The 25,240-nt window shown below is 55.1% G+C and overlaps 1 protein-coding gene across 4 annotated transcripts; it reads left to right on the top strand.

Moving 5' to 3' along the window:
• Nucleotides 1-137: 137 nt before the first annotated feature.
• On the top strand, nucleotides 138-22,890 carry KLHL17 (kelch like family member 17). Of its 4 annotated transcripts, XM_049817411.1 has the most exons (13): nucleotides 1,460-2,603; nucleotides 2,843-3,032; nucleotides 10,417-10,669; nucleotides 11,085-11,206; nucleotides 11,659-11,880; nucleotides 12,924-13,040; nucleotides 14,160-14,373; nucleotides 15,233-15,377; nucleotides 15,544-15,711; nucleotides 16,056-16,144; nucleotides 17,265-17,338; nucleotides 18,387-18,568; nucleotides 19,232-22,890. In XM_049817411.1, the coding sequence occupies exons 3-13, from the start codon at nucleotides 10,459-10,461 to the stop codon at nucleotides 19,458-19,460; spliced, it is 1,773 nt and encodes a 590-aa protein (XP_049673368.1). In that variant the 5' UTR covers nucleotides 1,460-2,603; nucleotides 2,843-3,032; nucleotides 10,417-10,458; the 3' UTR covers nucleotides 19,461-22,890. The 4 variants fall into 4 exon arrangements, with proteins under 4 accessions (XP_049673282.1, XP_049673368.1, XP_049673460.1 ...); XM_049817325.1 differs by lacking the exons at nucleotides 1,460-2,603; nucleotides 2,843-3,032 and adding an exon at nucleotides 138-412; XM_049817503.1 differs by having other exon boundaries at nucleotides 1,460-3,032.
• Nucleotides 22,891-25,240: the final 2,350 nt, after the last annotated feature.

Here is a 25,240-nt window from a genome sequence, read left to right as displayed (position 1 = left end):
CCCCCCTCCTCCCGCGCCCGGTAAGGGAGCGGCGGGGCGGGGGCGGGGCCAGCTCCCCTTCCCCCGCAACCCGGTGACACGTGCGTGGCGGGATTTAACTGCGGGCAGGAGGGCGTGCTGGGGGGGAGGGGGGGAGGAGCCGTGTAACGGCGAGTCGTGCCGTTCCGTGGGCAGCTCTCGCACGGCTCCGCCGTGGGGTTATTCCGGGTGAGGGAGGAAACCGCAGCAACGGGGCCGCCCCGGTCCCGGACCCGGTCCCGAGGAAGAGCAGCAGCAGCAGCAGCCACCGCGCACCTGCCCGCCCCCTTCCCCGCCTTCCCCGCAGCGTGGGGCCGGCGGGTAGCGGTGCGGGGGTTAGCGGGGACAACCCCGCAGCATCCCACGGGCTGGGCCCTCGCTGCACCGTTGAGCCGTGAGTACCGCCGGGGCCGCTGCTCCTGCTCTCCCCGGAGAGCAAGTTGGTTTGTTTGTTGTTTTTTTTTTTTTTTTTGCGTGGGAAGGGGGGGTTAAACAACGAGCCGGAGCCGCTGCGGAACGGCTGCCTCTGCCCGCTTGCTGGCCGTAGGACCTCGGCGGCTCTCGGGAACCGGGGCCGGCAGCGTTTCTGGGCTCGAACGTGGTCTCCTTTCCCCGCAAGTCGTGGAGCGATCCCTTCGGTAAAGGAAAAAACCGCAGCTTTCGAGCCCGGCGAGATGCTTTGGGCCCGGGGAAGAGCTGCAGAGAGGTTCTGCCGGTTGCGGTTGGGCTTAACCCCGGGTGGAAGCGCACGGGCTGTTTTATTTGGTATATCGTTGGCCGTGGGGGAGCTGAAGGGCACGGGGAGAAACGGCGCCTCGGGGTTTCTGGCAACTTGCGGGGGGAAGAGCGGGAGGCAGCTTTTTTTCCAGCCTCTGCAGTGACCGTCAGGGCAGAGGGCTCTCCTCCAGCTACGGCATCTCTGTTCGCGGAGATGGTCCTAGGTTGGCAGCCGGTTTGGTTCTGCTGCCAGAGCAAATACCTCCCTCTCCGAGGAATGCCGGCCCTGGGACCTCGGCTTCTCTACGGCGAGGAAGAAACGCAGCGGTCAGGTCTGTGCGTCAGTACCCGACCACCGACTGACCGGGCTTTTGTGCCAAGCTAGAAAACTGCAGAAACGGCGGCCTTGCTTTTAGGGGGCCTTTTTGTAAAGGAAGCCTGCTCTCCTTTTGACTTCAGCGGCCGCTGTCCGATGAGCGCTCTCTTGGGGCTCTCTCCGTTGCTGGAGACCGCAAGGAGGGAGGTTAGTTCTGGAGTGATTCAGCAACATGTGGATATTCGGGCGCTTTTGATCCTGACAGTCTCCAGGTGCGCTAGGCTGATGCAGGTAACTTCTTGTCCCTAGGACAGGGCACAGCTGAAACGAGCCTCGGAGAGCTACTGCCCCTTTTCAGTATGGATGTTGCGGAGGCATGAGCTGCATTTAAGGCTGGGAGGAGGGCTGGGACCTCCGCAGCAGATTTGGGATGTCTGTGTGCTAGCGTTTTGCACCAGGAGGTGCCGGTTTGTTAGAAGTTCACCGTTTTGTGGCTCGCTAACCCTTCAATGTACAATAGCCTTTTGGTTACGATCACCACAGCCAAGCAAACGTCTCTGTGGAAATCTCTCCCCTCCGCACCCCAGGTTTCTCTCCTGACCCATGAGCGTCTGCTGGAAATAGTTTATCCAGCGTGGCAGTGAGTAAGACTCTTGGGGATCTTGGGTGTAAAGATCTGAGTTTCCTTCCCGAGAACTGACTGATTCATGAATCACAGCAAATAGCATCTAAGTCGTAGGCGTAAATAGGCGTAAGTCACCTGCTGTCTTGACGTGACGGTCTGGGATCCAAATGGATCACTCCTTAGCATCTCGGGTAGCTGGGATAGTCCCTTACGCTCTCTGTCAGCTCAGGTCAGCTTGGGGAGGGTGGCAACAGAACCTCTTTGCTCTGCCAGCCCACCCTGGTGGCCGTCCACTCTTGCCCCCATCAGCCTCAGTTTGGGTCTCTGTAGATGGAGTGGCACGTGAAAATGAAAGCAGGCAGGCTCTGAAGACTGGAGTCAGTTCTGGGTTCTGGACTGGCTTTGCTGCGTTTCAGGCTCGAAAACGCAAAGAGGTGTGGTGAAGTCTCAGTGCTGGCTTCTGTATTTTCTCAGGTGCTGCAGCCTTGCCTCCAAACCCTTAGACAAGCTGGTCTTGGGAGACTTGGTAGTCTTGAGAGGCTTCACCCCTTCCACCTGGCCTGCTAGAAGCGGCTGCAAACCACGCTGCCTTCTCTAAAGGATGTGACTTCTCAGGGACAGGAATTCGAGCTCCTTCAGCTGAAATTCCCGGGGTCTGGGACCCGCTGGCCTTGGCAGGCCCCCAGTATACCAGCAAACTCAAGGCCATTATGTCACACGCTCTTCATAGCTCAGTTTTCTTGTACGTGGCCTGTGCTGTTGCCTGCAAGAAGATGTGAGGGAATTCTCTTAATTGTTTTCTGGCCTGAAAACAGGCTCCCACTGCTCCACAGCGTGAAGCACCGAGCTTGTTCAGAAGAGGAAATGCAGATCTGCTTACGTGGTCCGGGACGTCTACATTGCCAACCCACGCTACGACTGAAGCCGGTAGGAGGGTTTGTAAGCTGTCCATGAACGTGGCGTGGGCCACGCAGTCTCTGCGAAAGGGATGAGGCCAGGGTGCAGCTGGTGACCTCCACTGGTGACCTCCTGGTTCGGAGAGTCACTCACGAGCGGTGCTTCGCAGGCCATCGGCAGCAGCATTGTTCCCTGGCTTATCCGTCTGGAAAAGATCCGCTCGCCCGTTTGCAGCCAGCAGACCCGAGAGCTTTTTCCTTCTTTCCTAGTCTACCGCTGGAGCTGCTAGGCCACGCTGCATCATGTCATGGGCTCAACTTGCCCTTTAGAAGCTCACGCTGAATCTCACCAGATTCGTCGCTCTTGCCTGACGTCAGGGCATCGCTGAGCGATAACGACCCGTTCTGAACTGGCCCACTGCCACCTACTCGAGACGCCATCACCTTGCACAGCGGACAGGTAAAGGGCACAATCCCTCTTTGAATAGCTGCTGGCCAAGGATGTTGCAGGGAGGGAGCTCCTGGGCAAGTCTAGGAGCCGGGAATATTGAGATCCTCTGATGCGGGCTGCCTCCAATGACCTGAGTCCTCTCATCTTGTCTGTTTACCTGTCTGAAAAATGAGTTGGGGACGGAGATGTCTGTCACGGAGGAGGCTAGAGGGAGATCAGGAATACCACAGTGATGGGTAGTGCAGCTGAAGCTGTTAACTATCATTCTGGAGAGCAGACTTGCTTGATGCCTACGTGTAGAGGTTTGGCACTGCTTGTGCCATAAAATAGCACTGGATGTGACGGTAGCTCCGCTCCTGCGTCCGCTGGGGGACACTGGGAAGGGGGAATTAGGACATGACCCACATTTCCAGTCCTTGGCAGAGACAAAGGGCTCCTTTCACTTAGATTTTGGTGTGCTTTGTGCTGGACTGCTGTCTAATCCCAGTGCAGCTGGAGACCTGCATATTTTGCTGAGCATCTCAAGGCATGAATTAGTTTCCAGTTCTTGTTTCTCCCGAACCTGGGAATTCGGCAGTCCCGAACCTATTTGGGTCCTGACCCTTACAACCGATTACTTAAAGTGACCCAAATGTTAGCACAGATGCCTCTAAATCCCTCAACCATGGAGCCCTGCTTGGAGCTGCTGTGATCCCCTGTGTGCAAAATACTGAAGGCAAAAGCTGAATTTGAAGATATCTGCAGGAAGAGTTGCTGCCTAATGCGAAGTGTGCATGAGGGAGGGAGAAGACTGTGTACCCAGGTAGGCACTAAGCAGGCTGGGTACCCTTTTTCTCTTTCAGATGCGGGAATGTCCCGGTGCAGGCGTTGAGGATCTGCCTCTCGCTCCCTCCTCTCTCAGCTAAAGCACTTCTGAGCGTGAGCTGGGGTGACTGAGGGCAACTTTGAGCTGAGTTTCCAAACAAAACTCCCCAGGAGTAATGGGGAGAGAGGCTTTAATTAGAAAAGACCTCCAGCCTTCTGTGTGCAGCAGAGCCGATTGATTACAACCCACTGAGTTGCTGAAAGACACCGGCTAGGTCAATGTGCTGAATGCCCTTCTTGCCTGAAGCCAGCACTGTCTCTGTGCCGTAGAGCTGGCAACTGTGTGCAGTTTTTTTCCCCGTCCTCCCCACCCCCTTGCCGAGGCTCCACATCCTCTCTGGCAGCTTGTCACTTCTCTGCAGATGTCTAGACAGGAGGATTCAGTGCGTGTCAGTTATGCCTAATTCATTAAAAAAACCCAAACCCTACTGAGAGCTGGGGATTCTCAGTCCTGCAGACTCAGCGCTGTCTGCGGTGCCCCGTGCTGCCTTGAGGCTAGCTCAGAGCAGATTAATTCCACCCATCGGCAGGAGCAGCGCGCGCCTCGTCCTCCCAGCCGTAGCGGGGGGGCTTGGGGAATAGAAGGCAGATGTGGTCCGGGGTACCGCTGGCAGCGGGAGCAGAGGAGAGAGGGGAGGAGGTGGAGAGAAGCGTTCGGGGCTGAGGCGCGTGCTCCTAACCTCTCCTTGCAGCTCACCCCAGTTGCGTGTTCTTGGCTTGCTCACGTCCTCCGCCGTGTCCGTCAGGAGCTGGCAGAGGGGCGCAAGGTGTCCGAGTCCTCAATCTGGCTGTCTGAAACTGCCAGCTTCCTAATTCTGCCGTCCCTCGTGCCACCTCCGAAGGCAGAGCTGGTGCCAGGAATGGCAGCTCCCCTTGCCACGTTAAGTCACGTTTCCATCAACATTTGCAGTTCTGACCTCTGTATAGGTGCAGCTGTAAATCAGCGATGACTGGACCTGCAGTTCAGAGCATCTAGTTCACTCGCTGGTCCTGAACTATGAGGTCCCTCTGCTTCCTCACGGTTGCTGGCTCTTCTGGGCTGAACGCACAATTAACCTTATATTAAAAAGACAGAACGTGAGCTGCTGCACGCTGTCGGTGTCTGTTTGAATTCTCTGGGTGCAGGTAAAGTGTTACAGCGTCTGAGAAGGGACTGAACCCTGAAGTATTGTATTGAGGGGGTAGGATTTTCTGCCTGTATCAGTGACACTAATGGTACAAGACCTGGTGGGGCCAATTGCCTCGATTTAGTGCCTGCTTTGCGTCTGAGTCCCGGGCATATACAACTGGATGATTTCCAATCCTCTTTGATGGTGTTCATTGTGGGGGAGGCAGCAGGAAAGGTAGGAGTGCAATATATTTTGTAATGGGCAGTGCCAGGCCCCTCTGAAAGAAGCAAGAATTTGGAATATCCAAGTTTGAGGCATAAGGGCGGGTAGTGTCTATCTGCTGTAGCTTGCGAAAACAGCCCTGGTGTCTTAGATGTGCCTTCTGGGAGAGGATTACTGATGCAAAAATACTGCTAGTTGTCTGGTAGTTTAAAGCTTCTCTTTAGACCTGGGCTTCAGAGCCATGGACAGGATTCAACAAAAGGGATAGCTCAGCCAAATTAACAGACCCTCCACAAAGCAATAAGGCGGGTGAAAATTTGCAGGCCTGCACTGTACTCGGCTGCATCTCTGGATGCTGGTACGAGCTGTATTAGTGATCTTACTTTGCAACGGCACAACAGCAGCTATTGTTACTGCCGGCTCAGCTGTTTGTGTCCCTTGAGTGTTGAAGGGAAGGAAGAGTCTGCAGGAACACAGGAGCACATCTTCTTCCCAGCCCTGCTCCCAGGAGGAAAAGAGCTACTTGTGCTTGTGTGCACATCCCTACAGCCGGGCAGGGGCTTGCCTGTGCCCCCCTTAGGCTGCCCAGAGCTGTATTGTGCATTTTGGTTCTTTGGGGGAATGCTGAATTGCAGGTGGCTGCTTACCGGCAAACGGCCTGCGACTCCTCTCAGAGGGGTTAAAAATAAGAATTCTGATTTCTGGTCTAGGGGAGACGGAGATGCACTTGGAAGCAACGATTCCTGCCTGTGACTCCTTCTTCCCCAGGGGTCCATGCTGTTGCATTGCCTCAAGATAAATCTTGCTGTGCTGTTGTAGAGGGCACTGCTTTGGCTCCACTGCTCAGAATGGAGATGTGAAGCTGCTGGGCACAACTGAGTAGCGCTTCTAGCAGCCCCTTCTTGCCTGGGGACAGAGCCAGAGGAGGACAGTAGGCAAAAAAAAGGACTTTATGGCCAGGAGATGGACCCCCAAGACCAACGAAGAGGGGGAACTACTCCCCTGAAAGGGAAACTGGCAACATAGTGCCATCGTATTGACCTAGTTTGTGCTGCCTTCTGCTCTGTTCGTGCCGTGACACCCTGGGGTGGAGGTGACTGCCAGCCAGGACTTAACGTCTTGTCCTGAAGGTCTGACGGCAGCACTTCTGTGGGAGATGCAGTGCTGCGTGCAAAGCGGGGCTTTGCAGCTGATTTGCCAGAAAAGAGGTACTGGAATATCAACACAGGCATAGGGCACACGTGGAAGTGATGGATTTAAGCGTGATTGTGTGTCAGGCATTAGGGCACGTTGTGCCGTAGAGTAGGGGATGTCACCTTATCCACAGCAAAGACTCGTCCCCAACGTCTGGCCAGATGTACAGGATGTGTCTTTGCAGTCTCCTAGCTAGCCTGGCGGACACAAAATCTCCATCCAGGCTGTCAACAAAAAGCCATTCTCCAGGGCCTTCCTGGGGAAAGGGCAGGCTCTGAACTTTTCCCTGGAGGATACTCTGTTCCCTGTTTATTGCTCAGCACGCTTCTTTTCACTCTCGGCAAAATATGTTTTTTTGTGCAAAGAGAACAGACCTCCCTTTGGGCAGGGATCATTTGCATTAATTAACAGAGCTGTTATGCATGGCCACGCTCTGTCTCATAGGAGCCAAACAAACGCCTTCTTTTTTTTGTCATAACCTAAGAGTTATTACAAGTCAGCCACCGCATCCATTACAGCTGATGCGTAACACGTGCATTCATGCTGCTGCATGCTCCACAAAAGTGGGCTTGTATTTACTTCTCCCCGCTGGAGCTCTGGACACTGCTTTACTGTCTCTTGTGGTCCAGGCGCTGTTCCTCATTAATTATATTTTAGCAGCGCTCATAGACCTTCATTTCCTGGGAATGAAGTTTTACAAGGAAATAAGGAATATTTAGTGCTGCCAGTGAGGCTGAGAGTTCAGGTAGAGGGAGCAGCACAAGCAGCAGCGGGGTGTCCTTTCCCTTTTTCCCCACTGATTATGTTCTGATCGGTTAAAGCAGAAGATCTCTGATGGGAACAGGTAATTGCAGAGCGGAGGGGACGCTGGGAGGTGGGACCGAAGGGGCTGTACCCACTGCAAGCCTTAGGCCAGATCCCTGCCGGCGCTCCCTGCGCTTCAGGAGGGTGACCTTTTCCCAAGGTGGCTGGCGGGTGGGCGAGCTGCTTTTCAGGGGAGGGATTGCTGAGGCCGTAGCGTGACTGGAATGAAAAACCATCGAGCGGAGTTGGTTCAGGCTGCCTGCGGGTCACGTCGGCTGTGGACTGTCCCCTCGGTGCGAGGATGCTCTTGGGAGCCCGGTGGCTGGGATGGCATCTCCCTCTGGTCCCGCTCGGTCGCGTCAGAGGATGAGTGACACAGCGATGGTGTAGCTCGGGGTGCTGCACAGCAGCGTGGGCGAGGGAGGCACCGGTGGTGATGGAGTTGAGCTCTTCAGAGCTCTGCGAGGTGCGTGCCAGCCCTCGAGGGGGGTGAGCAATAGCTGGTCCCTACCTCTTGGCCGTGGGAATCATTGCAAGGAAAGATAATGTCACCCTTGTCGCTCCACATTTGTACTAGCCCAGAGTTGTGCAATGACTCAGTGGCAGGGCTGGGAAGAGAGCCCAGCGCTTCCGACCCTCTTTGGAAATGCGTTTGATTACTGTGATGCCAATGCATCGGCTACAGCAACCTTCAGCCTGTTGTGCCCTCTGTGTCGCTCCCCTCGCCGCTGGGGCCGAATTGTGTGCTACCCGCCGCCTGGCCGGGGCGACAAACCTTTCCTCACAAGTCTCCGAGAGCACAAGGAGAAGCAGTCCCATCTTTTCCCTGCTCTTCTGTCCTGTCCTGCGTTGTTCCCCCCTGGGTTTTCCCACTGCTGCGGAGCCGGGAGCTCCTATCCCTTGCTACCAGCGCCCAGGAGGGACGAGGCGAGTGCTCTCAATTAGAGCTGGGGCATGACTTAAATACTGATGGGGAGAAGTATGCTTAGCAGTGTATTAAAAAGATAAACCAGCTCAAGCAGATCAGGAAAACCCTCAGGCTTGCAGCTAGGAGGGACAGGAATAAAGGCGAGAAAGCATCGTCTGCTCTTGGCCACTAAACTAGGTCTGGGAAAGGAGCTCTTGAGCCCAGGTAGAGATGCTAATAATTACAAACCGCCTTCTTGTGGGCACCTCCTACCCAGCAGTGTCCACGCATGTCAATTAACACATCGAGGGTGTCCCAGGGATGTTGCAGCTTTCTGAAAAGCTCAGCTGAGGGCTGTGGGAGGAGAAGGCCGGTTAACTCGGGGGCTTTTCTTTCCTGTCAAGGGCACAATGGCATCCTACTCTCATTACTGGAAAGCAACAACAGGCATTGCCTTTGTTGTGTGCCTGTGAGTTTTCCCCGCTGACAGTGAAATGAAGAATCTCATATCACGCGGGATGATGCAAATAGAAGAGGGCATTACAGGCTTCTCTCCTGCTCAGGGAAGATGTTTATTCATCTTTTTTCCTCCCCCAGACTCCAGTACGTGATACAATTGCTATTTAAAAACGAATAGATGGCTGCGTTCGTGGCTGAGCAGGCACAGCATGGTGGGTTTCTATTTTTAGGCTCAGCACGGCTGGCGACGTGTAGGTGTCGTGAGGAGCACAGAGGCTGAGGGGATTCTCTCGCCGCAGGGATGCGGGGGCAGGCGCACGAGTGCGGCACACGGGCTGTTTTTTTTCTTCAAGCTGCCTTTTTCTCCTGCTCCCTCCCCCTTCTTGCTCCTGCTGCTCAGTCATTCTCTCTTCACTCCCTCACCTTTCCTTCGGGTGCTGCTGGCAGGGAGACAGTCGAACGCCTCCTGAAACACCGTGAGCAGCCTAGATGCGGACAGCATGGAAAGAGAAAACATTTTTGCACAAATAAATGCCCTTATTCCTTGATGAGGCAATTTTTTGTTTCCTGTGAGCCGATCAAGTTTATGCTCCTGCTGTCTACCTGGGCTATCCCAGATTGTGTGGAAGGACTGTCCCGCTCCATGCTCAGTGGCGTGTATGTGTGCGTGCAGACCGAGTTCTGCATTGGGTCCCAGCCGCCTCATCAGCATCTCTGGTCTTTGCTGTCTCCCGTCCCTCCTTGTGAAACCCAAACTACCTGAAGTTCAAAGTTACCTCTGGAAGGACAGCCAGCGTCTCAGCTGGGGCTGCTTCCAGGGAGATCTAGGGGCTCTGCTTTGCCCAAACTGCCTGCTAGGCTAGCGCAGAGCAGGAGTCTGCGGTGCTGGAGCAGGATTGTTTGGTGCAGCCTTGAGGCTGTGGTGAGGTTGGACGTGCCTGGGTAGAGGACACTGGAGGGGAGTGGAAATCAGGATGTTAAAGTACATGTTTCCTGTTCCCTAACTGGGAATGGCCAGCCTCTGTCCGAAAAGAGACCTGAAATATAAAATGGCAGGAGTTGAACGCCTGGTCTGCAGGATTGTGTACTGGGAGTGTAGAGCTCTGTGCTGCAACTGCCTTTGCCCTCTGCCTTATCCTCCTGAATCGTGTGGGCACAGGAGAGACAGCAGCTCTCTGAGCTTAACTTTTGAAGGTGGGTGCGTTCATTACAAATCTCGTAGCATCTTCTGGAAGCTGGAAGGAAACAGCCACCACTTGAAGAGCTGTGGTCCGTAACATCACTCTCTCCTTTTAGGATGTGGGATTCCCTGGTTATTTTTTGTTTAGGCTAATCAGGGTTGTCACATTCGCTGTCTCTAGTGGTCTATTTAAGCTGTGTTTGATCAACGCAGGACTGCCATGCCCTGGTGAGACTTCCAAGATCAATGCTGCTGCTGATATTGCATGGAAATGCACTTCGTTAGGCAGATTTGGAGATGGTGCAACTTCAGGGAAAACCAGTGTGAGCGCGTATGTTGTAGAGCAGTACCCTTCTGAAGGCAGGTAAGGAGGATAGCGATCCAAAGATGAACACAGCTGGGAAGCAGTGAGTGTCACAGAACAGAGAAGAGTCTCGGCATCACTTTGTACTACTTGTGTTCCTCCAGGGACTGTCTCCCCCCCAGCGCTGGTTTACGAGCAGGATGATGTTTCCCTGGCAGGGGCTGGCTAGACGGGAGCTGTTCTTGCACAGGGTCTTTGCGTAGTGGTGGGCATACTTTGGGCCCATGGGAATTGTCTGGGGCTAGAGCTATTCCTGCCTTGGGTAATGCTTTGGTTTTCCCTCATGTCAGTGCCGGTGAGAAGGGAAAGCCCACCATCTACCACCTGCAGCCATGGAAGGGGGTGTGCAGCTCCTCAACCGCGACGGCCACAGCATCTCCCACAACTCGAAGCGGCACTATCACGACGCCTTCGTGTGCATGAACCGCATGCGGCAGCGTGGGCTGCTCTGCGACATTGTGCTCCATGTGGGCACCAAGGAGATCAAGGCCCACAAGGTGGTGCTGGCGTCGTGCAGCCCGTACTTCCACGCCATGTTCACAAGCAAGTAGTGTCCTCTCTTCCCCGTGGCCAGGGTTTCCCAGCTCTTCGGTCCCTCTCCTCTCTGCAAACCCCTTCCCTTCCTGTCCTGCTCCCTGTTCTCACTGCCCTACCCTATGGAAATACAGTGCCTGTATATCATCTCTGTGAGCAAGTGCAGTAATATTCCTCTTTTGACTCCCTTCCATGAAGCCCTTTGCCCGTAACCCCCTGCACAGGTATCTTGACGCCCATCCTGCAGACATGGACCCCGTATCCCTAGAATATACTGCTGCTCCTCCTTGCTAAGAGGTGGCCAGGAGACCTTTCCTGGGCTGTGGAGGTGGATGTGGCTCGTTCCATGCATGGCCAAGTCTTCCTGTGGGGAAACAATCCTGCCGTGGGACTTTGTTCACGTCTAGTATCTGTGTTGCCCCAGATGAGATGAGCGAGAGCCGCCAGACGCACGTGACGCTGCACGACATTGACCCCCAGGCCCTGGAGCAGCTGGTGCAATACGCTTACACGGCTGAGATTGTGGTGGGCGAGGGGAACGTGCAGGTAGGAGCTTCCCCCCAAACCTCTCTTCTCCACAAAGCCGTTCTGGCCTCCTGGGCACTCTTCTCTCCTTCTGCTCAACACTTTCAGCTGTTGTTCTGTGCTGGCACCTGCATCTAGCAGTGGTCAGGGAGTTCGTTTGCTCCCCTGCGCCCAGTCTTGCGACTGCTGGGGCTGGGAACGGCTCCTCAAAGCACTACGCAATGGCCAGGGCTAGTCCTGAGCATCTGCCATTCTCCTGCCATTTTCTGGCCCTGGGGGGAGTTACAGGTGTCCTTCTCGGCTGTTCTTTAACTTAGTCCTGTTGGAAACAAAGAATGTTTTGTCCCTTATGCGCTTGTGTGCCTGAAGGTGTTCAGTAAGCCTGTTCTGTTATTGACTTGCAGTGAGACGAGGGTGAAAATGGTTTCCTTGCCCTGGAAACTCTCTTTTCCCCCATTCTTTTCCACTGCCAGACACTTCTTCCTGCTGCCAGCCTGCTTCAGCTCAATGGTGTGCGGGACGCTTGCTGCAAGTTCCTACTCAGCCAGCTCGACCCATCCAACTGCCTGGGGATCCGGGGTTTTGCTGACACACACTCCTGCAGCGACCTCCTCAAGTCCGCGCACAAGTATGTCCTCCAACACTTCGTGGAGGTGTCCAAGACAGAGGAGTTCATGTTGCTGCCTCTTAAACAGGTGAGGTCCTGATAGGAGTGTGAAGGTATGTGTGTGGCAAGGCTTTTTGTGCTGGAAAGCACGGTCTGCGGGTCAAAAGCCCAAGGAGCCTGCACTGAGGGGACAGGATTTGGCAGGGGAACATACCCAGATTCTGTGCTTTGGTCTTCTCCGTTCAATGGAGAGACAATACGTGGGAAGAGTGCTGCCAGTGAGCTTAATCCCATGTGAAATAGGGATGGGAGGGTAGCACCGAGGATAATTGCTGTCGCTGGTGCTTGCCACATGAGCGCTGAGCACACTGCCCTCTCTCTGGGGGCACAGGCCAAGGAATAAGTTCTGGCTGCCCTGGTCAGATAGCTGTGATGTTTAATTCAGAGCTCAGCTAATGTTTCCTGCTGCTTTTCATGTGGTGGCGGTATGGCCCGTGGCTCGTCACTGCCTGCAGGGTGCTGTCCTGTGCCCTGGCCAGGAGGCATTCCCAGTCCTTGCTCTGCATCACCTGAACCTGTGTGGTCCCTCACCAGGATACAGACACCTCCCTTTGTCGGTTCTCGGGGCAGTGGGGTGCATGGCAGCAACGGGAGGGTACGTATCTCCACCTGCTCCAGCTCCATAGTCTTTGGCAGGTGAAACGAGTGTGTTGGGAACAGCCAGGACCCCTGGCTCTATCCCGTGCAATATTGAAGGGATGGGTGCAAGCAGTCTTCTGCCTGATCTCACTGGTGCTGATTGGAAGTGTCAGGCATTGCAGCAGTTTCAGACACAGAATGGGGGGAAATGAGCCAAGGGGGGTGATGGAAGGCACAGTTGTCTCCACACCGGTGCTGCAAGGAGAGGAGAGGCACAGCTGCGTGGTTTGGGGGACCCGGTTGCTCTTTGGATCCTTCTGCGTCCAGTGAGAGACACTAGCTGTACACTCCTCAACTGCCAGCATCTATAGGAGGCAGGGGCTCTGCCTCTGGCAGTGCTGTTCTGCTGGGCCAGTTACCCGAGAGTGTGAATGCATCCTTTCCTCCCAAACCACACCAACAAACACTTGCCTTTTCCATCCCGCTCTGCAGGTGCTGGACCTCATTTCTAGTGACAGCCTCAATGTGCCATCAGAGGAGGAGGTGTACCGGGCTGTGCTCAGCTGGGTCAAACATGACGTGGACAGCAGAAGACAGCATGTTCCCAGGGTGAGTCTGCTGGGGAAGGTGGCCTGGATCTACCCACCAGCTCCGAGTGCCTGGTCTGGGTAGATACACGGCTGAAGGAAGCTGCACGGTGGCCGGAGGGCAGGGACAGCAGATCTCTGTCATACCACTTCCAGTCCAGGCAGAGATGAGGGTGTTGCTGAGAAGGTTCAGACTCCCAGCGTGACGTCCATACTAGTGACAAATCTCAGGGGGATGCCCTGTCTGACCCCTGGCAGCTCCGGCCCGCAGAGCTCTGGGGGGAATGTGGGCAGCAGGAGAGGTCAGCTGAGCTTTCACGTGCATCCTCAAACAAAAAGCTCAGGCAGATGCGAGCAGGGACTCCTTTTAGCTCATGCTTTTGTCTCTCTGCATCTGCACCTTGGAGCATGGGTCTGCGAGCCTCCTGCCCGCCAAAGGTGCAACTGGAGAAGACATGCTTAAGGCCTTTCCCGTGGGGCTGCCAGTGCTTGGCACGGCGTGGGCACCCTCTCAGGGACGCAGCCTTGCACTGTCGGTGCCTTCAGCAGCCCTGGCTTCTCATCACCTCGCCACTCTCATGCTTCCAGGCAGGCAGTAGGAGGAAGCATCCCTAGGTGTCCTCCCCAAGGCTGGGACTGAGATGGGGCAGGATGAGGTAGACTCTGTCTGAGGGTTTCCCCTGGGTTTCTGCCTACCCCAGGGCTTGACCCTAGAGTTCTGTCTCCACCTTTGCTGACTGTGCGCGCTCAAACATCCCTCCTGTGGGCAATGCAGGCAACGTGGGGCACGCTGGATGGAGGGGAGCGGTGCCTGGGCTCAGTGAGGACTGTAACTTGTACCACGAGTGCTGGAAGAGGATGCGGGTACTGGCAGAGGGCAGGGTGGGCATCTGGGGTGGCTGTGGGACATATCACGGCCAGGCTGAGGGCTCCTGGCTCTGCAGAGACGTTAAGGCTGAATTGCTGCGTGTGCTTTGATGCCCTTCATCACTGGCTGCCTATTCTGCCAAGTGAGCAGGATGACTTCTCCAGGTGGAGTCAGCCTTGCCAGGGTCCCCGGGGCTTGTAGGGGAGACGTGGGGGCGACACTGGGACGAACCCTTCCCACCGTGCCGATGGGGTGCGACTCCTCTCCCCGCAGCTTATGAAGTGCGTGCGGCTGCCCCTGCTGAGCCGGGACTTCCTCATGAGCAACGTGGACACGGAGCTGCTGGTGCGGCATCATTCGGAGTGCAAGGACCTGCTGATCGAAGCCCTCAAGTACCACCTCATGCCGGAGCAGAGAGGGGTCCTCAGCAACAGCAGGACGAGGCCGCGGCGCTGCGAGGGGGCCAGCACCGTGCTCTTTGCTGTGGGTAAGGCTCTGTCACGACCCAGACTGGACAGACCAGGGAGTCGTGTTTAATTCGAAATTCCCTCGGGCTAAATGAAGGTGAAAAGACACCAAATGATCAGTTCAAGATTTTATTCATGACAGAAGCAAACTGAACTGGGGAGGCGTGGTAGTAGGTGGCAGGGTTTCTCAAAACAGGAATCGGCATAAGACTACTTCTGTAAACCGTGTAACCACATACATCAATTCAGGGAATAAGGAGATTCCTCCCGCTGAGTCATGAGGTTCAGAGCAGACCCCCCCTCGCTTTCCAGACTCCTCCTCAGAGAAGGGTTTAGGGGCAGCTGGATCCACTCATAGTCCAGACTGGGTCAATGGTTTATGCCTTGAAACGGATGAGGTGTAGGGATTGTGGAGAAGGAAAGAGAGAAGAAGACAGACAGAGAAAAAGGAAGAGAGAAGGATTTCACTGGTCCTGGGTCCAGCGTTGGTTCAGTCAGCCGAGGGGTCCAGTCCTGGTGGGCTTGAGCACCCGGGGCTTCAGTTTGTGTCCTTTTATCATCCTTTCCCTCCTTCGGGCAGGCACCCGAACTCGTCAGGTTAATGAGCAGTTTGTGAGCCTTTGGGCTTGGGGGTCGTTTGTGGAGTAACTTCTCCTTCCCTGCAGACACGGCCATTGTTTAATCTTTGTATCAGAACATGGAGCTGCGCACCCTCCAGTACGCCATCCCCCTCCAAGCAGAACTTGCCCCACCACAGTGTTTGAGACATTAACTCTTTCAGTCTCCCGCAGGCTCCCGCCACGCGCTCACAACGTACGTGCAAACCCCTTCCCGGGGCCTTTGGACTGTTGTTTGCTCTGTTTGCCATCCCGCGCGCAGGTGGGGGGAGCCTGTTCGCCATCCACGGGGACTGCGAGGCCTACGACACGCGGACGGACCGGTGGCACATGGTGGCCTCCATGTCGACTCGCAGGGCCAGAGTGGGAGTCGCTGCCATTGGGAACAAGCTGTACGCCGTGGGCGGGTAAGGAGGGCACGGGAGCCGCGGGGATGCTTTCTGCACCCTCCGAACAGAGCCGGCGCCGATCTGGGTTCTGGGTCGGCTCCAGAGGTGTAGGACCAGCCCACAGCCTCACCCGCGGTCCAGGCTTCCCAGCTCTTAACGCGTTTTCCTTTTTTCTCCCTCACAGCTACGATGGGACCTCTGATTTGGCCACAGTGGAGTCCTACGACCCTGTCACCAATTCCTGGCAACCCGAGGTGTCCATGGGCACCAGGAGGAGCTGCCTGGGTGTAGCAGCACTTCATGGGCTTCTCTATGCCGCTGGGGGGTACGATGGGGCCTCGTGCCTGAACAGGTAGGGGATTGCCTTGCTACGGGCTCCTCCGCTGCTCTTGCATGCACTGTCCTCGGGGCTGGGTGCCTGGGGAGCCCACAAGGACGGGCCCCAGAGTAGATGTCTTGCAATCCAGCCATGTCTCCCATGCTATGTCTTTGGCCCAGGCAAAGTTTCTTCAGGGGAAAAATCGTTTTGTAGCCCTCTGCCACAACAGAACACAGCCTTTGTCAGTTCTTCCCTCCGTTTTCCCTGTCTATTCCCAAGCTTCCTTGGGAGCTGCCCCTGAGGGCCTGTGTCAAAGAGCTTTGACCTGGGCTTTGCCAGTGTCACACCTTATGTTCCTGTGTCCCTGCCTGCTGCAGCGCAGAGCGGTACGACCCTCTGACAGGCACCTGGACATCCATCGCTGCCATGAGCACCAGGAGACGCTACGTCCGGGTGGCAACGCTAGGTGGGTGATGGCATGAGGACCTGACTGACTTCTGTGCGGACTGTCTCTTGCATTTCTGGTGCTTCCTTTCGATGTTCTTCTGTTCTAGTTCCTGCCCCTTCTTCCTAGATGCCCTAGCTGTGAGTCCGGGTAGCCCAGCCATTCCTCTGCCGTGTCCTGACATGCTCCCTGCCTCTCCTCTCCTCCTCAGTCTCGCTAGTAATTGGGTTTCATCACATTCTGGAGGCAACTCCTGAAAGGACCCACAACTTTGTTCCTCAGCTCCTTTGTGCCCCTTCTACTTTGGAGCAAGAGGACTAGCTGTGGATGATCACCTCTCCCTAGAAAGGAAGAGACAACCTTATTACTCCTTCATTATTAGACCAGGGCAGTCCTTTTACTGACGATCCAAGCAGTAGCGCAGGGTCAAAACTGTCTCTACCGGGGGCGTCACAACCTTAGGTGCAATGCTGTGGTGTCTCCCGACTCCACTGAATGAGTTCTGTCCTCAAGGAGGATGCAGTGGGAGAACTGGCCACTTGGTTGTTTAGCGCAGCTATGGGGGCAATGCAAGTACCACTCCCCACCCTTAGCAGGTGCCGGACCTCCCTGGGGATGCCGGGGTAGCACCCTGCTCCCCACGGTCCCAGGAACTGCTGTGCCGTGTCCCGGTGTCCCTAGGGTGCTTCTCCCCTGCCCTGTTCTCTGGTTTCAGCTCTCAGCGCTGACTCAGAGCTTCCCCCCCCAGCTCCATCACCAGCTCATACTCTCTCTGCCACAGCCTTTATTGGCATTCCCCCGCTCCAGCCTCTGCTGCTAAAAATAACCCGTTGGTCTGGCGGGGAGCACTTGCAGCTCCCGTAACGAGGAGGTCAAGAAGCAGCAGGCGAAGGAGCTCTTTGGGAAGCTTGCAGCGTGGCAGAGGAATTGCCTGATGAATATTTCACGATGCTCCGTGCTGCAAGGGGAGGGGAAGCTGGGGGAGCCCGGCTGAGAGGAGCTTGGCTGCCCGGGGAGCAGGAGGCACTGTGGCTCAGCTGATACCTACGTGGGCACCCTGTGCAAGAGTTGTGGGAGGCTGTGCTGGGACTGGGGCCATGCTCTTTAGCTAACTCCTGTGCATGTGTGACTGTCTTTGCAGAAGGCAACCTCTATGCCGTTGGGGGATATGACAGCTCATCCCACTTAGCCACAGTAGAAAAGTATGAGCCCCAGGTAAATACAAGAGAGAGCACGCCTGATAACCCTTTCCCTTCTCCCCTCTTTATGGGTGCCTGAAAGGGCCCTGCAGAAAGCTGAGGGCTCCACAAGTTGCTAGAGAACTTGGCAGACAGTGAGACATCAGGTACGTGTGGTGTCTTAGCAAACCGCTGCCGTGGCTTGAGATGGGACCGCTTCCTAGCAAAGTATTGCAGCAGCAGTGGAGCAGAAGGTGTGCCCACATGAGCCTGTGCAGCACAGACCTCCCTGCCTCCCTTGAGACTTAAACTACCATGCGTGATTATGAGATGGAGCGGGGACCGGCCCCCTCCCCAGCTCTTCTGCAGGGGCAGAGTATCCCGGGTGCAATCCAGAGCAAAATGAGCGAAAGCTCATCCGTGCAGGCTCCGAGATATCTCTTTGCGGTTTTCAACCGCCAGAACGCTCTCTATCCCCACCGCCTGTAGGCCAGCTCAAGTTCTCTAGGAAGAACGGTTCTTGTACATGCCCTGAGCTGTTTCCAGCTGAGGTCCTTGCTGCATGCATAACCAGAGCGGTTAGCGGGGATTGTGGCAGGCTGGCGACGTGTGTTGGGCCTGGGGTCTCACAGCTCTGTTAGAGCGGGCTAGATCGCTGCAGAAAGATCAAAGAGAAGGTCCTGGAGGTTTTTCACGAGCTGTAAAGCCACGGTCGTGACTCGTAGAGATTCGAAATAGATACAGCTCAACCCCCTATGCCTGGGCTGGGATTCAGCTGTGACGTGGCTGGTGGCCTGGCACAGACATCTCTGTGCTCAGGCCCCCCGGGATGGCAGGACTCCTGCCAGCTGCGGCTGTGCTTTCCTGAGCCAGGCGGCAGAGGTCTCTCCTGGCTCCCGCCGCTCTTCCTGCGGGAGACTTGAAAGGAAAGAAGCGGGGTGCCCCCAGAAGTCTTTTTCGGGGAGGACCGATCTGTCAGGAGCTGCGTGGTTAGAACGGGACTAATATCACAGGACCGGTTTGGCAGGGGTACGTGGAAAATGCCTTGTACGTTTGTCTCACGAGCAAATTTTGCCTCTTCCCAGATCAACACCTGGACGCCCATTGCCAATATGCTAAGCCGTCGGAGCAGCGCAGGAGTGGCCGTGCTGGAGGGGATGCTCTATGTGGCTGGCGGCAACGATGGGACCAGCTGCCTTAACTCTGTCGAGCGCTACAACCCCAAAACCAACACCTGGGAGAGCGTGGCACCCATGAACATCCGCAGGTAAGGAGCTCTGCCCCTGCCACGCTCCCGAGCTGCGGGGGAGCCTCAGCTGCTGCGGTCAGAAATGGGGATCCCACCTCACCGAGAGCCTCGCCTCGCTTGGCACCCCAAACCGTAAAATGCAGACCGTGCCCCAGGGCTTGGCTTAACGCTGCAGTTGGCTGGCTCTGTACACAAAAGGCAGCCCACGCTCCCCGCTGCGCTGCGAGGGACTGGTGCGTGTGCGTGCCAGGAGGGGAGAGCAGGGACGTTCTGCGGCAGGCGCTTTCTGCAGAGGGATTTATTCTCGGCAGTCTGTGTGGCCGTAAAGAACCAGGTGATATAGTTGGCTGAGGCCACGTAGGAGATGTTGCTGGGCTGTGGGAGGATTTAAGGCTTGGAAGTCCAAGGATTTCAGTCTCCTAGGGACTGTTATTTAGAGGTGGCACTTCTTCAGTGGTAGGAGGGTATCGGAGCGAAGGGAAGACGTGAGGCTCTATACTGCGCTCCGCCACTGACTGTTTGAGCCCCAGTAGTTCGTTTTCACTGGGCGTTTGTGAGGCTGGACACTGCCTTTTGTGGGACGGCAGAGCTCTGGCCGGTTCGTCTGAGGTGCTGAGCTCCCCTACGCCCCACATACGCCGCGTTCGAGCCTCACGTGGGGTCTCTGCATGGTCGTTCCAGGAGCACCCACGACCTGGTAGCCATGGATGGGTGGCTGTACGCGGTGGGTGGCAACGACGGGAGCTCCAGCCTCAACTCCATCGAGAAGTACAACCCCCGTACCAACAAGTGGGTCGCGGCTTCGTGCATGTTCACGCGCCGGAGCAGCGTGGGGGTGGCCGTGCTGGAACTCCTCAACTTCCCACCCCCCTCCTCGCCCACGCTGTCGGTGTCTTCGACGAGCCTTTGACAAAGAATCAGGACCTACCTTACCTCAAGGGGACAGGGGTGCCTGGCGGAGCGCTAGGCCAGCGTGGCCCACCCCACGGGGCAGCCGGTCGCTGTAGGAGGACGAGCGAAGGTACCGGCTGCTGCCTCCAGCCCCAGCGCTCCCACGAACCCCCGGAGCTATCCCCGCTCTGGGTGCACACATCGGATCGGCACGACCACAGCAGTTAGAAATGTGCTTCCCGGGCGAGCACCCTCCTTCTAGGTGCTCTCTTGCTCCGTTCAGACTCATCTCACCGCTCACCCAAAGGGCGTATATTTTCCTTTGGGGAGGGGGAACTCTAAACCATTGCTGCTTCTTGGATTCGCGTGATCCAGCCGGTGCCACACGTAAGAGCACAGCCAGCCTTGGAGGCTTTCAGGAGTCCTGTGGGGTGGCAGAGGTGGACAGCACTCCTCTCAAAGGACACGGCTGAATGTGCAACCGCTCCTCTGAATGTCACTGTAGCCAAACTCTTTACCAAGCCTATTGTGCACTGTTAAAGACTCTGAGGCCACTGTATGGTTCTCAATGGTGTCTAATTGATGCCTTAAAATACACGAACAAAAGAAGCCCAGCTAAGGGACGGGGCCTGGAGGAGGTGAGGTTTGGAGACACAACTGGATGCAGCATCCTGAACCCTCCAGTGTTTCCATACTCAGCTGGCCCCACCTCATTCACTAAAATCCCAGCTGACCATTGCTCTGGGGAGTCCCCAGCCAGGCAGATGGGTTGAATGACCTTGTTTGCATCCGTGCCATCGCTGTCCCAGGTTCAAGTGACTGCCTGCTCTCTGCACGTGGTCCTGGTTCACAGTTTGGCTGGGAACGGATGGGCCTGTTTGCTGTTCCCCTCTCTGCAAAGCAGATTCTGGGTTTATGGAAAGGTATCGGTTCTTAAACAAGAACAGTCCAGCCTTCTAAATGAGGAGGATTGCCTGGTGTTACTTCTTGGGTGTTAATTTCTTTGCCTTTTTTTATTTGAATGCTAATATTTTAATTTTTAATGACTTCATATCCCTTTATTTTTTACACTATCCTGGTATTCCCCATCCCACCTGCTTTTAAGGCAGCAGAAGGGATGCAATTACTTTTCTCATTTGTTGATGAGATGATGACTGTGTCCTGGAAGATGTTCTCTATAGATGTGTGGGTGTGTGTGCATGTGTGAGATACCGTACGTACAGCGAAAACAGCGTGGAAGGGACCATTTGCAATTAGCAACTCCCTGGCAATTAAGCAACCGCTTTAATTAACTGAAGGTTGAATAAATTAGTACTGTAAGTCACAGGCCTGTCCTAGACCCACCTGTGCCATGGAACCTCTTGGGTGGTGTTCTCAATGGGTGTGCTGTAGGGTGTGTGTGTGAGCCTTGAACAGAGACACATTATCAGGTGTTCTCCACGTTGTAGAGGAATGACTCAACCACTGGTACCTCAATAGTGTTCAAATGTAGCATTGGAAATATGGTCTAACTGTTTGTTTTGAACTAATTCCTTATCCTTTTTTTCCCCTGTTCCTTCTCATTTCTCGTTTACAGAGTTCGGATTTCACTTGTGGTGGTATTCATTGGCCTAAATTTCAACGTGGCTAGGGATTTCTTCTTTTCTCTTTTCTTTGGGGTGAAAGGAGACTTTGAGATGAGGCAGGGACTCCCCAACTTAAGACAATTTTTACGGCAATCTGATTTCTCCCAGACAGGTGCCTGCACGTTTTACAAGCCCACTTACAGTGCCTAACGTTGGACACCTGAAATTACCAGCAGCTTCTGAAAATCTGGGCTGCTTCTCCCCCCAGCCTCTCCCTAGGGACAGTCTGGGCTTCTCAGGCTGAGGCGGCCTTTTTGGCTTTTAGAACAGACTCTAAATCCGCTTTTCGTTCCCCTCGCACTTGCCAAGCCTCTGCCCCAGCCTGTCACAGCTCTCCCGTTCCTCTGTATTGCAGAGGTCTCTGCAAATGTCCAGGCTCTGCTCCTGCAGGTTGCCTCTTGGTCAACGTGGCAGAAGGGCTGCCCTAAGTAGGTCACCTGAAGCTGCTTTGTTGGAAGTAACGACGAAATCGGTGAAGTCTGCTCTGTTGCGTGCGTGTGCGTGTGCCTATGCGTGAGCAAGGTCTCAATCCTTTCCATCCCATTCCTATAAGCGACATCAGGATTTTAGTCGTCTGCTGAACTCGTACCGACCAGCTCATTCACGGTCCCCCTGGCTCTAGGGCCCTCTTTGAGGGAAGATCAGCCTAAAAACCCCATGGCCACATCAGAAGTGAAAGGTGCCGGTGCTGGGCGTTGCTTGGCCCAACGTGCCGAGGTCCTGCCGAGACCTCTGTGTGAGGAATGGCGAAAAGGAGAGCGGAGCTGAAGGGAGTACTGTACAACAAGGAGGGCCAGGGAGGAACTGCTGAAAGGAGAAACGGGGCTATTTCAAACACGGAACGAGTCGTCGTGGCAGTGGCTCTCAGCATCTGGTCCAGCTGTGGCTGCTGTAGTCTGAAGGGGGGGGCTGCAGGCAGGCAAAACCGGAGGGGGAGCAAGCAGCGTAGCAGGCTGAGGAGAATTTTTGTGCCGTGTGCCCTTGGCCCCCAGTTGCAATCTCTAGCAATTTACATTACAAATGGTGTGCGGTGCTGTCCTGCCTCTTGAGGATCAGCGAAACGGGCAGGGTGACTCCTGTCACCCACCGGTTGGGTCCTGAGCAATATCACCACCGAGCCTGTTCTGCAGAAACCTGGGGAGGAGGGAGGCTTTTTTGTGTCTCTGATGTACTAACTATGCAGGTGCTCACTGCTTTCCTGTAAAAGAGAAAGAAGGAAGGAAAGGGCAAAATAGTTCCCCAGCAGCTTGCGGGGGTCCGGAGCACCCCGACCCACACTGTGTGGACACGAGGTGTCAGCATCTGCCCTGGGAGAAGATCCCAGGGTGGAATTGCTTCTGGTGCTGCACATCCCTTGCTGAGGAGGAGGCCTCGGAGGGGATGCGCGTCTGTGTCTGTCCGTCTGTGCGTAGTACCCTACCTGAGGGGAGGAGAACTGTCAACTGTGTGTGGCTTCTCTGCCAGTTTTAGTTAGTGGTGTCTCACCCAAAATGTTATTCGTGTGATTTTTTTTTCCCCATGTGAGCTTTTCCCAGCGGAGGAGCATCCCCGAGCGGGTGGCTCCAGGCTGTGCGTGTTGATGTGTTTCGCCCAGGGACCCCGGCGTCAGTCTGCAGTGAGACAGCAAGGCTAGGCTGGAGCCCTCGCCCCGATATGGGGGGAGAGGTTCGCTTGGCCTTACTGGTAGGCAGACCCGGTCTTACTCCATGTCAAACCGTCGTCACTTTGATTTCTCTGTAAGTTATCTGACTTATTTATGTGGAACTCTGTTTCTCTGAATTTTTTGCACTACACGGGATTGGGGAGGGGATACAAGCAATAGAAGCCAACATGTACAATAAAGACGTTTTCTTGAATACTGGATCCTGCCTCTTGCATCCTTCCTTTTCGCTTCCTTGGCCCTGCCTCTGTGGGCCGCTTTGGACTGGCTCTGCCGTTGTGGACGTTAGTAGAGGAGGCCAGAGGAACCAAAACCAGCTTTGAAGGAACTGCCGTGCTACAGGTGAGCTAAAAGGAGCGGCTCTTAGCCCAGGTCCCGGCCCCGCGCTCGGCTGGGTGCCTGGCCGGGGAGGTTGCCGTCCTGCGGACATGGTGCTTCGTATTCCCGGAGAGGGTGCTGTGCTGGGGCTGTCCGCCGCTCTACGCGCCTTCACCCTACCCCAGAAGAAAGAGCAGCGCAAAGATGCTGATGGCATTGGAGACCGCTGGGAAAAGCCCAGCCCAAGGCATAGGGGCTTTAGAGGCAGACTGATTTACACCTCTCCCCGCCGTTAAATTCTAGTTCGGTCTCCCTAGGACTCCCAATCTCCAGTGCTGTTGACAGCTTTCCCTTGCCGTGGAAATGAAAACCAGATGAGAAACCTCCTCCTTTACCTCCAGCTGCCACATGCATCTTGCCTGGGGGCAGGCGTCGCTGGTTGGCCCCACTGGGCAGCGGGGAGGCTGTGGAGCAGATCAGAGCTGCCTTCGCTAGCTGCTGCCTGTGGGGGAAATACTAAGCCCATTTCACGGTGGTGGGAGTGCAGGGGGTGAAAAGAGCAAGGAGAAGCTGCGTGGCAATATCCCACGGGGCCCGAAAGGGAACTTTCCCACACGCGTGTACTACGAGCCCTGCGGTTAAGCCGCGATGCTGTACGGCAGGCATCCCAGATTTGGGTATAGCCTTGCCGCGTCCTCTTTCTTGCTGCTCTCTAGGCTCTTGCTTCTGTTTCGGGCTTCTAGAAATAACTACCGTGCTGTAATAGTCTTTCCCAAGTCTGGAGCCTGCTTCCCCACCCAGTTCAGGCCCTCCTGGAAGCAGAGCAATGGGAGTCCAGGAGAGCGGTTTGCCCTGCGAGCGCGCAAAGAGACGGAGCTGTCCTCGGCCACCGGTCACACTCAGCCCTGCCAGCCACGGTGGTGTCACTGGTGTCCCAGTGAGCCAGGTGATGCACGTTTGCAGGACCTGCAATAACAGCAGGAGAGAGGCAGTTGTTCCACTATTTTGAGCTGTTAAGTTTTTATTTAGAACAAACACGTTGGAGGAACGGCACATTTCTGGTCACAGTGCTGACCGTGTTAGCCATGGATCTTAGGAGGAATCATGCTTTTCCTGAATAAAACAGTTGTTGCTGTTCGCTGTAATTTTTGGTCCCTGCCAGGAGGTGCTGGGACGTGGCTTTGCTGTTGGATAGTTGTTTCACAGCTGTGCAGAGAGAACAGAGCTTGCAGAAGCACGCTGCCATAGCAATTATGGTGTTTCTGATAGGGGCCCTCTGGAGGGGTGTCCTGTTGCTTTGCTCGGCCGTGAAGGGTTAATGGATTATATGACGGAAAGGGGAGGGGGATAAAGTGGCTGTTTTTAAAGGCCAAAGATGTGGAGGCCTTGGAGAAATTTCATGGCGTGTCCATTATCAGCAGCTCTCTCTGGGCAAGTGTTGCCTGCCTGTACAATTACCTCTTTGGGGATATGTTGATTCTGTTACTGCAGGGAGACTTCGGTTCCAAGACAAGGCAGATGCAAATAGAGTCTAACACATCCAGTATGTCCCTAAGACCTCACATAGCAAATCCCAGTTTGATTCAAACAGGTTTTCTAGGAAAGCATCCTCTCCTGGTTTTAAAAAAATCCCCTGTTGAAGAAGCCATCACAGTCCTCTGGGAGTTGTTCCGGTAAGAAATAACCTTTCCTGTTAAAAATGTATGCCTTGTTCCTAGGTTGAACTTGTCCAGCTTCACTTTCTCTGTGTCTCTTCTCGTTATTTCTTTGCCAGCTGGTTGTCGCAGGCCTGTTCCCCATGCAGACGCTTCCAGCCTCGCTGCATTCCCCGTAGCCTCTCTGCTACCGTAGCAAGATGGAGCTGCTGGACTGTCACTCGAAACAGTCTGGAGGCAAAACCTGCTCCCTGGAGCAGCCGGCAGACACGCTCTTCCCAGAGAGCCGTCCCGGTTCCCAGTTGCTATTGACTCTCCCTGGCTGGCCAGTCTGTAATAGATTTGTGGATCTTGCAGTCTTTGCAGTGTTTCAGAGTTACTAGAAAGTCGCGTAGATGTGTCACATCCTGTGCTCCATAGTAATTTCTTAGATCAGCACTAGTATTTATATTAACCAAATCTGTTTGGTTTCTTTTTTTTTCAAATGTGATAGCAATTAAATTAGTTTGACGAGATCCAATTTCTATAACCCCACATCGAT

The sequence above is a fragment of the Accipiter gentilis genome, chromosome 1 (assembly GCF_929443795.1).
Source record: "Accipiter gentilis chromosome 1, bAccGen1.1, whole genome shotgun sequence".
NCBI lineage: Eukaryota > Metazoa > Chordata > Aves > Accipitriformes > Accipitridae > Astur > Astur gentilis.
This window is presented reverse-complemented; position numbering and strand designations above follow the sequence as displayed.